Source organism: Orcinus orca, chromosome 8, assembly GCF_937001465.1.
Source record: "Orcinus orca chromosome 8, mOrcOrc1.1, whole genome shotgun sequence".
Classification (NCBI taxonomy): Eukaryota; Metazoa; Chordata; class Mammalia; order Artiodactyla; family Delphinidae; genus Orcinus; species Orcinus orca.
In genome coordinates this window covers 11,267,306-11,278,331 of record NC_064566.1, presented here as the reverse complement: position 1 = coordinate 11,278,331, position 11,026 = coordinate 11,267,306, and the positions used below count along the sequence as shown (strand labels likewise).

The 11,026-nt window shown below is 50.2% G+C and overlaps 1 protein-coding gene across 1 annotated transcript; it reads right to left on the bottom strand.

Annotated features, from left to right (window-relative positions):
• Positions 1-1,771: 1,771 nt before the first annotated feature.
• Positions 1,772-3,732, bottom strand: LOC101272061 (macrophage-expressed gene 1 protein-like). The gene is made up of 2 exons (XM_012537036.1): positions 3,139-3,732; positions 1,772-3,028 (listed from the first exon to the last, which is right to left on the bottom strand). The coding sequence occupies exons 1-2, from the start codon at positions 3,730-3,732 to the stop codon at positions 1,772-1,774; spliced, it is 1,851 nt and encodes a 616-aa protein (XP_012392490.1).
• Positions 3,733-11,026: the final 7,294 nt, after the last annotated feature.

Here is an 11,026-nt window from a genome sequence, read left to right as displayed (position 1 = left end):
GAAATGATCTCAAACATCTAGAGTTATTTGGATTTCAACTGCCTCTTCCTCTCAGGACTCAGAGTTTGCACTATCTCATCAATATCCTGATATATTCCAATTTGTAGCCAGAGTAGATGAAACACCAAGAAGAAAAATGACTCACTTAGGTCACTCAGGTCATGGAAATGGGGTCTTGTCAACCCTGTGAGGCCACGCTTGCCGGCTCCCTAGGGTCTCTCCACCTACCTTTGGAATTGGCTCTAAAATTCACACATGAGGGGCCCATTTGGGTTAGGTCCTGCATGCCCTGTGGTTCCAAGGTTAGGGTTTAATGTGACACCCTGTTTGTCCTTGTGACAACTACTGACCCACACTCTGGGCTTAAATTGCGATGAGGCTTGTGTTCTAGGAACGTTGCAAAACTGAACACTGGTCCCAAGAGACTGCAGTCTTGGGTTAAAGAATGAAAATGTACTCTGGTGTACTTGAGAGAAACAGGATCTCCAAAGGGAAAAACTCTTCCATTGGGGGTGACGACTCTAGTTTTCCAAAGCTAAGTTTCATGGAACATAGAATGAAATGGAAGAGTGGAAGAGTTTTCCCTTGACTTTCCAGTGTTTTGACTGTGATCATATCTTGATAGTTTGTATCACATCTTACATTGTGATCCCATATAAACCATACAAAACTGACATTTTTTGGTGAATCAAAAATGATTGGAGGGAATTCCCTGGCAGTCCAGTGGTTAGTGGTTACAACTCCACGCTTTCACTGCTGAGGGTTCAATCCCTGGTTGGGGAACTAAGATCCCGCAAGCTGCGTGGCGTGGCCAAAAAAAAGAAAAATATATTGGATATGGGCAATTTTATGTGATTAACCTATTTCACAAAATAATTATTATAGCTGTTTCATGCAATGTACTTTTTGCTGTCATTAAAAAAATTTTGCTGATTACAACTTAATTCATTTTTGCTGATTACAATTTAATTCATCCACAAGTAGGTCAGGTCCTATTTGGAAAACAAAAAACAAAAAGACCCTCTGAGTTAAACCAAGCCCAAGAGGAAACTTTTTGGGTTCAAGGCAATGATTCTGGGAAAACAAATGGACAGAATGAATTTTATAACAGTTACAAAAAAAAAAAAATTCTAACTTCAAAGCTACATAATATGTCCTGGGGTCAATGCTGATTCTGTCTCCCCTGTTCGCCCACCCCTCCAGCAGAGAACACCAGGAATAGAGCTGTATTTGAACAAAGTTGGGTTTATTGGCTCCTTGCAGCAAGGGAGGCGCCCAACATGGGAGCACACCAAGGAGAATGGGGCGCCTCTCAGCAGGAGGGCGTTAGGGAGAGGTTGCTACAGGACTTGAGCTTGGGCTAGGTGATTTGGAGGCGGGCTTGAGGAAGTACAGTTTAGTCCTGGTACCTTCAGGAAGTGGGGCCCGTTCTATTATTAGGTATCTTACATCTTTTTACCTAGGCAGTAGAAGAAACAGAAGGGGCTAGAGCTCTGACTAGCAATGATGCAGCAGTCCTGTTTTGTTAAAGTCGAGACAGAATTCTTGTCATTCTGTACGCATTCAGACCGAGCTGGGCTCTCAGTGGTTTCTGTGGCCCCATAGGCCCTCTGTTCCTCCGTCAGGATGCCTTCCTGCAGCCTCCTGTGACCCCCTTTCTTATAGAACCCGAAGCCACAGCTTACCCACAGAGCAAGAGCCACCAAGGCCACCGTGGCACCCACCCAGGAGCCAACAATGGCCCCCACGCTGGGTCCCCAGCCAGCCTGGCTCAAGAGCTTGGCTGACCGGGATGGTCATTAATATTGGCCTGCTGCCAGCGGTCAGAGCCTTGCAGCCTCGCCCAGACCCGCTGACCACTGGAGTCAACCAGGACAGAGAGCCTGGGGGTGCTGCTTCTGTCGAGCAAGGGGGGACGGGGAATAACTGGGGGCATCCGAACAGCTGCCTGCTGCTGGTCCAAGAGGACCCCAGCCCTGAGGCAGCAGAGGATTTGGCAGCCGTGGCTGAGGTAAGCCTGGTGTTGGCCGTACCCTGCTGGGCATTTCATGGGGAAATCCGTGGGGCTGTCCTGGTAGAACACCTCCTTCATGAGCCCAGGGCTCTGGCCCTTCACAAGGCCAGCCAAGGGGTTGCCCGCCTGGCAGCTGAAGAAACCCCCAAAGGGGACTGCCTGGGCTGTACCCAGCTCTGAGTCGCTACTGACACAGACCTTGTGGTCGCCAAAGAGTGTCAGTGGGTAGAAGTGGGAGGGGCAAGCCTGGGACCCAGTGAGCGGGTTTGGGTTGCCTGGGCTATACAGGCCTCCAAAGAGGAGGCCCGCAGTGGTGGGCAGGGAGGCCCCCGAGGGCTCGCACCAGGAGGCAGCCAGGCGCACGGCATTCCGATGCTCATGGGTGGCGCACACCGTTGAGCAGCATCGGAAGAAGAGCCGGCACCTTCGGCAGTGCTGCCGGCACTCAGGACCGGCGTCGCTCCACGTCTTCAGCCCGCCGCTCCGGGCGCTGGCCGTGTAGTTGGCTGGGCAAGAGGGTTTGCCGGTGAGCGGGTTCGGGATGTGATAGGCCCGGCAGAGGTGATCGGCACGCCGCCCGGACACGGCCTCGCATTCCTGGAAGACACCAACGAAGCTGAAGTTGGCGCGGCAGCGGCCTCCGCAAGAACCATCGTCCACATTGGCCTGGGGGTCGAAGACGGGAGCCCCAAGCTTCAAGCATCCGGGACGCGTGTTGACCGCGTAGTAGCGGTGGATGGCCCAGCGCACGCGCGGCCGCCACCCGGCGCACGCACGGCCGCCACCCGGCGCAAGCGCGGTCGCCACGCGGGCCTCTGGGAGCTCGGGCAGCGCCTCCAGCTGGAGCAGCACCGGCAGGGTAGGGCTCGACCTATCGATGGCCGCCAGCCGGTTGCCGATGCCCTCCTGCCACTTCTGCAGGGTGATGCCCGGGTAGAAGGGCACGCCACCGTGGCTGTGCATCTTGGAGGCCACCGTGTTCCGCCCGTAGTTCTGGAGAAGCCGGCTCTGCACCTGCAGGAAACCCCATCCCCAGCGTTGACCGCGTGGAAGAACAAGGCTGAGGCGGCGAACGTGATGTTGATCTTGTCTCGGGCTTCGCTATCCACCAGCTCCCGCCTCGCCTGGTACTGCTGCACCAAGGCAGCCCCGGCCTCCACGTCGGTGAGAACGTGCGTGCCGTACCTAAGCACAAGCATCTCCGCCAGGTATTTGGCCTCCCGGGTCTGGTTGTTCTCCAGGTGGTCGCTGAGGGTCAGCAGATGTCGCAGAAAGTCGGGCTGGAAGTCGGGGTTCTCCGGGGCCTTCACAGAGTAGATAACGTGGCGGATCTGCACCCTGGTCGTGACCGTCTGGTACTCCAGGCTGTACTTCCTGACGTTCCGGCAGTCCACGGAGAACTTAGCATTGAGGTCGGGGAGGAAGGAGAGCTCAGCGTTGATGGAGGCGGCCCAGGCGTCAGTGTCGTTGACCCGGTGGTCGATGAGCTCCGTGCGGGTCTCCACTATACTCTGCCGCCGCGGGACCACCTGTGCGCGGTCTGGGATGAGGTACTCGCCGTCCTCGGTGGTGAGGCACTGCGAATAGTCTCTCCTGAGCACCTGCCCCAGCTCGACGTTGCGCAGGTTGTCCCAGCCGCCTCCTGGCAGCGCCCCCAGCACGGACACATTCAGGGTCTGCCTGCAGCCTTGGAAGCCCGGCGCCCTCTGTTCCCCCATCACACCGCACCTGGCCAAGAGGAGGACCAGCAAGGGCGCAAGGTAAGGCACAGGGCCATGGCTGGAGGAGGGCTTCGCCTGGGCAGCCTGCTGCGCCTTAGCTCCTCCAGGGTTGGGGTCGCAGAGGGGGAATTCTCAGCCTGGGAGCTGATGCTAATTAAGCCTCAAGGCAGTGACTCAGCCCACCTCAAGCCCCTCCCAGGTTCCTCTCCTGAAGTCTTCAGAGGAAAGAATAGCAGGCAGGTCTCCTATCAGAAGCACCAAGGGGAGTGAAACTAATTCCAGGCTTTGGGCCCGGGAAGAGTAAATTAGAGTGGCGAATTGCCCGAAGGCCCTCTTGAATTCATCTCTGCGAAGAAAATCCAACCTCATCTGTTGAATACCTGGTATTTCAGTCTCCACCTCTCTCTTAGCCACTGGACGCAGTTAGGGTCCTATTATTCCAAGTGTCAAGTTCAGCCTCGGTGAGGAAGTAGCCCAGGAAAACGGGGCCTTTCCCCAGCTGACCTGTGGGCACTGTGTCTAGGAGGTCACATTCACTCCAGGCTGATTTCCTTGTGGGCCTTCAGCAGATATTACAGAAAAGAGCCCCTTTCTGGACTAGAGCAGGTTCAGGGCAGCTCTAAAAAAAAAAAAAATCAAGTATGGCTGTGCCAGTGTTCCACAGCCCTGACATATGGGCAGGACAGAGCTTCTCAAGGGGGCTTAGCACACTTCACAAACAGTCCAGGGCCCAAGAATTTTCCTCCTCTTCCATCTGCTTGGAGCTCTCGAGGGCCCCTGTCCCCCTGCGGTCAGCAGCTGCTCTAAATGACACCCTGAGCTAGTGCTTTATAATCCCATTCTAAGATCTCACCAGTCTCTTTTTACACATTAGGAAACAGGCCCAGAGAAGTCAGGGGAAGTACCCAGTGTCACAGTTAGGTACCCAGGGGAGGCAGCATTCGAATCCAGGTTCATCTGATGCCAAAGCACAGTTTCCATCCACTGATCTGGGCTCAGGGCTTCTTCTTCCTATTCAGTGTCAGGGTCATCTTGATTTTTGTCTCTCCTAGGGCTTTTGGGGCTCAAGAAGGCTCCTGGGGGCTTCCCTGGTGGCGCACTGGTTGAGAGTCCGCCTGCCGATGCAGGGGACACGGGTTCATGCCCCGGTCTGGGAAGATCTCACATGCCGCGGAGTGGCTGGGCCCGTGAGCCATGGCCGCTGAGCCTGCGTGTCCGGAGCCTGTGCTCCGCAACGGGAGAGGCCACAACAGTGAGAGGCCCGCTTACCGCAAAAAAAAAAAAAAAAAAAAAGAAGGCTCCTGGAAAGGGCATGTGGGATCACTGAACCCTGTGGTATCACTCCTGGTTACACCTGTTTGCAGTGGTGTGGTTGGGGCAGAGGTCTTTTCTCCCCATCGTGTATGGGAAAGACAGTAATTTCTGGAAGAATAGGTACTGGCCTTGACATCTCAAGATCTGAATTGGAGTCTGGGCTCCGTCATCGCAGCAGCTGAGCCCTCCCACTAGCGTGGCTTTCTTCTCTGAGTCCCACTTCCCTCCTCTGTTACATGATGAAAGCAATACAAAGCTCTTCAGGCTTGAGCTATTGGATGTAAGATGCCCAGCAAGTTGCCTGGCACAAAATAGGGTGTTCATTCAGTGAAATGGGTTAAGTGACTTGTTTAAGGTCTGAATTTGCACCCAAGTTGGTCTGAATCCAAAGTCTAGTGCTCTTTCTACCACCGTGTGGTTCCCTCTGATCTCTATGTTTGCAATTCCTTGATCAAAAAGTGTCATTTATTTATCCTAAGGTAGTTTAGGATGGAGAATTTGCTAGAGAAGCAAATTCCCGTTCTCTGGGAAAGCAGTAAAGCTTCCCACCACCACCCCCCGGTGTATCTTCCTATGACAGGGACAAGTAATCACACTGCTTTCCCACGTTCCGCGCTTGTGACTTAGGAACAAACACCTCAAGTCATAAATTCAAAGCAACTGGAAATGTATCACGTTGGGTGATAGCTCTTTCCCAGGACCTTGGGCAGGTTTGTGTGTGTTTTATGGCAGTGGATACAAGAGAAGATAAGCATGCTTTGGTTGAATGGTGGCTAAGCCTTTGCTGACGTGGATCAGATGCCAGCAAGAGGAGGGCGAGGAAAATCGTGACGATGTTTTGTTACCAGCCCTGGGCAGCCTTGGCCGAGACCAAGAGGGTCAAACGGTGCTCCGCACTCACATCCCCCGGTTGTTCAGAGGCAGCGTAAGGAACACGCAGGCAGGACAGCCTTGAGTCAGACGTCAAGGCCCCCGTGGGACCAGGGATGAAAAGTGTGACTTCCTGCAAAACAGGAACAAATAGAACTTTTCTAGCTATTCACTTTTAAAAATCACAACAAATGATTGTTGTGGAAAATGAAGAGTCAAGAGATTAGATAAAGTGAAAAGGTCCTCCTCACCCAGTTCTATTCCCCACAAATAACCACTGTGATCAGGCGGGTATATATCCTTCCAGACATGTCTCCTTGTGTGAACCCAGGCTCATGGACACATACTGTTTTCTTCTGCGCAAATGGTACCAGGCCGTATGTTGATTTTACTGTGGAGAAATGGATTCCCAGGGAACGTGTGGTGCGCAAGGACTGTAGCAGGGCCAGATCTGAGTCCCTGTGTCCTGACAACCAGGCTCGGTCCAGGCCCCACCCTGCTTCACAGCCTGAGGCAGTGCCAATTCCAGTTGAGAGTCCTAGGGGACACACATGCAATTACCCTGGCAGATAGGCAGAGACAACAGTCCAAATATTTAACACCCTGCAAGTTGCCGGTGAAGCCAGTCAGAACGGACACTAGCTGCAAGTGGCCTTCCTGGGGTTACTGGCTAAATATTGGCCCCTGCATGTAGGGGTCTTATGGTCGAAACCGAGTTTGTGTGCCCGACACCAGTGAGGAATTTGGAGCGCAGGAAGGTTTATTGCAGGACGCCAAACAAGGAGAATGGGCAGCGAGCTGCTCAAAAGACCTGAACTCCCCGATAGTCTTGGGGGAAGAATTAAAGGCAGAATTTGGAATGAGGACTTCAGGTTGTGTGACTTTCTTCTGATTGGTTGGTGGTGAAGTAACAGGGCGATGTCTCCGGAGTCTCAACCTTCTGGTTCCAGCTAGTCTGGGGTCTACATGCTTGTGGTCAGCAGGTGGTCACTATCATCCACCTGGGTGGGTGGATCTTAGTTTCTGTAGAAGAACTGAGAGGTGTGTATCAGATTGTTATCTATAGCCTTTCAGGAGGAACTAGGAGTCTTGTGACTGTATTAGCCTATTAACTGCTGAGCCTACTCTTTGGAACTTGGGGAAGGCCTAGAAGACTCAAAACTTGGTTGTTTTTTTTTTCCTACAAACAAGAAACAGGGGACATTGAGGGGCTTCTGTACCCAGGAGAGCTCCAGAGTCCTGTTTGATTTCAGTCTCATTCCACACCCTACTTGTTTCTAGACGCTTATCTGAGGAGGGAATACATGAATGAATGAATGGATGAAGGAGGATGCAAAGTGGTCCTAAATAACAACACAGAGGAAGAAACTCCTTTCAACAGAATCACAACATTATTAACTGCAGCATTATCTGCGTATATATTTTTCAAATAAGGACAAGGACCAAGTAATCATGCTGCTTGAAAAAAATCATGCTGCTTGTCGAAGGGAAAGAGGCAATAATGATAAAGAAGCAGAGGGGGAAGTTAGCTGGAGATTGGCAGAACTGGATTTGGGATAGAGCGTGGCACTTAGTGGCTCTGGGATCTTCGATGAGTGACTTAATCTCCTTGAACTTCTTTTCTGTAAACATCTGTGAATGTGAGGGGGTGGAGAGGAGCACGGTGATTTAACCAAGATTATGCCGATTAAGGGCGAGAGAGGCTGAAAAGTCTGGGGGACTTTTAGTCTGGTGTGTTCAATGTCAGGGGCAGCCCAGGGGTCCTAAGTTCCAGTCTTAAGGACTCAATCGTCCTGAATTCAAGCTGATGGGGATTCTGGGTTAAACTTCTAAGTGACTCCTATCGCCTCTGTGTGGAAACCCACCCTCACTCTGCCATCGACGCCCAAGAGTCATCTGACCAAGGGACTCGTAGGATAAAGAAACTTCCAGTCCCCACTCCTCCCCTCCTTCCAAAGACACCTGGGAATCCTTGCTTCCTGCACAACCCCTGCCTTTCCTGTGATACTTTTCCTCGTGGGTTTTTCCCGGGTCTGCCTCACCTGGCGACGGATACACGTATTCTCTGCAACTTAGCTTGGAGAAGATCCAGAATCATCGAAGAGATGAGGAAAGCTGGCAGTGGGTACAGACTCTAGAAAACCCTGACCAGCGTCACTGAATTAACCTGTTTATGCCGTCGTTACATCTTAACCTACAGTGCTTCACGGCTTTGTAGAGCAGGAAAAATAATGTCCCTCCACCTCTCTGAGTTCTTGACTGAGACCCCCTGTAATAAAAGACAGATTAACCAGAGAAAACCAGGTTTATAATATGTCTACCTCATGGATACATGGGAGACACCCAGGGGGAAATGAATAGCTCAGAGAGGTTGGCTTTAGAATTTAGGCTTACATATCCTTTTAACAGGAAAAGAAGAGGTGGCCACAAAGGCCTCTTGAGGGAGAACAAGTGATTTTTAGGAAAGATGAATGGGTCCTTAGAAGACAGATGGGAGGTGTGATTGTGATAAAGTTCATCTGGTTCTGGTGTTGACCTGTAGTCTCCTCTCCTGTGCTGAGTAGTACATCTTTCCTAGATGCTGAGCTCCTGGGGAGGGGGGTTTATGACAATTGAGTTCCTTTTGGAAGATTTCTCTTTAGACAGATAAGGAAAGTTCAGAGAAAGCCTCTTCCTGCATTTGCTGTTTTCCAAATGCCTTTAGCTTGAAATAAGCAATATACCAAAGCAGCATATTTGGGGACAGTCCGCCCTGCTACCCGTCAGCTTATAGCATTGATTCCCAACGAAGCCTGTGAAACATAAAGGTTCTTGGGTTCCACTGAACAGGAACTTTTGAAGATGAGTTCTGAGAATCTGTATTTTGACAAGGTTCTGAGACACAAACTACCTGTACTCCACAGAGCTTACTCTTCATGTTAACCTAGTATTCCAATCTGTTCATTAGCATAATTTTACTATACCAGGCGATTCTTGCCTAGACAAGTTGCTTAATTATTCTTTTCAGAATATCCATCAACGCCTCAAGGAACGCACAACTCCTTTGCCTTGTCTTGCTTTTGCTGCCTGCCTTAGACTGTTGTGTTGTGACCTCTACCCAGTCCTAGTCAAGACAACCCTTCCTCTCCATTGAGGGACCTGCCTTAAACCAAACTTCCAGTTCTCACTAATTCTAGCCTTGCCTTTCCCTCTCTGAGACACTGCCAAACCTCTGCTGAGATGGAGTCCTCCCTGTCTCATCAGCTGGTTATTTTTTGATGGTATTTGGGGAGCTGGCATTCCCTGGACCCCAGGAGATTCTATGGCAGAGTTGGATTTGCGAACTACTGGACAAAATGAAGTCCAAATTGCTGAGCCTAACGTACAAGGTCCCCAGTAGTCTGACTGTTGCCTCACTTACAAACCAATTGTCCACTGACTCTTTTTTACAAACCATACACTTTAGCCCATTCTTTTGTGTCTTTAGATACTTTGTGCTTTTATCCAGGCTCTTCTCTCTGCTCATCCTTCTATATCTCAGCATCTTTTTCTCACCGTTATTGTAACCAGTCTCCAGTGATGGTCCCCAATTAACCACCCCTCCCAGGATTCATGCCCCTGTGAGGTCCTATCCCACAGTGAATCTGGGCTGGCCCTGTGACTCATTTTAACTAATTCAATGTGGCAGACAGTAAGCTGTGTCCTCACTAGGGCCTAAATGTAAGACCCGGAAACCTGCACTCCTGAGAGCCCTGAACCATCCAGCTATTCTCCTGGAGAGGCCATACAGAGAGGGAGAGACCATGTGACTATTTGGAGAGATGCACGGCCTGCTCTGCCAGTGTCCTGGTTTAGCTCAGCCTTCGTGCCGTCTCCATGGAGGCTATGTAGGAGCTCCCAGCCAACCTCCCATGGAAGGAAAAAGTGCCCGGCTGAACCCAGTCAAAGCACAGAAGAGTGAATGATAAAGAATTATTGTTTGAAGCCAGTAAATTTTGTGGTGGCTAGTTACACAGCAGTAGTCAACCAAATATGAACTTTCAAGCCTTATCTCAAAAACCACTCCTTTATGGGCTTTTTGCATTGTCTCACTCAACTGCCTTCCCATTTCCACAGTGGGAAGTAGAAATCACCTAGTTCCCTGCTGGAGTCGAAAGGAACACATTCAGCTTCCTGAGTGGAAACTGATTTTTTTCTGGTCTCCTCCTGAAGAGTATTCCATGAATTCAACCTGTTTTGCGGCCAATGGGCCTTTTTAGGTGAGACTAGCAATTTAGGGAAAACTCCACCAAGGGTCAGAACAATCTGTGATGTGCACTGCAAGCCAGTAGATCAAATGTGCGTTACGCTGATAAAATCACTATCCTGATACATCCTGATATCCTGAGAGGTTTTTGTTTTTTGGGTTTTTTTTTTTTTGCCCTGCCGCATGGCATGCGGGATCTTAGTTCCCCTGCAGTGAAGGTGCAGAGCCCTAACCACTGGACCACCAGCAAATTCCCCTGAGAGCGTTTACATTTTTTTTAAATCTTATTACTTTCATTATTAAAAATTTTTTTGTATTGAAATATAGTTGGTTTACAATGTTGTGTTAGTTTCAGGTGTACAGCAAAGTGATTCCATTATATATATATATTCTTTTTTAGATTCTTTTCCATTATAGGTCATTACAGATATTAAATATAGTTCCCTGTGCTATACAGTATGTCCTTGTTGGTTATCTATTTTATATATAGTACTGTGTATATTTTAATCCCAAACTCCTAATTTATTCCCCATCCCCCTTCTCCTGGAATCGTAGCTTTTAATCTTTCAAGTCACTGGGTTATGGTTTATCTGATAGAGGCTGGAATAACTTTTGAGAGGATGTGGGCATACAACCACAGGGGCAAGCGTAAGGGGAGAAAACGTGAAGGATGGCGGTAGCTTTCAACCCTCCTGGTTTATGGTGCAGGCTTTCGATCGAGGTTTTACCCTCTGAGCATACTTCTGCCAGTTTTAAAAGCCGAGTAGCAATAAAATAAAAGGCTCCCCCTAGTGGTGAGCAGTTGATTTTATTCTGGAAGCCGGGAGCGCTCCTCCCTGCGTCGTGGGCATCGTTGACCAGCAGAGGGCAGTGCAGACAGCA

What these genes read in the sequence shown, in the direction of transcription:
- LOC101272061 (XM_012537036.1), bottom strand. Translation starts at nt 3,732, where the DNA reads ATGGGGGAACAGAGGGCGCCGGGCTTCCAAGGCTGCAGGCAGACCCTG. An exon ending in CCTTGGTGCAGCAGTACCAG is followed by an intron (nt 3,029 to 3,138) that starts GCGAGGCGGGAG and finishes GGTTTCCTGCAG; the next exon opens with GTGCAGAGCCGGCTTCTCCA.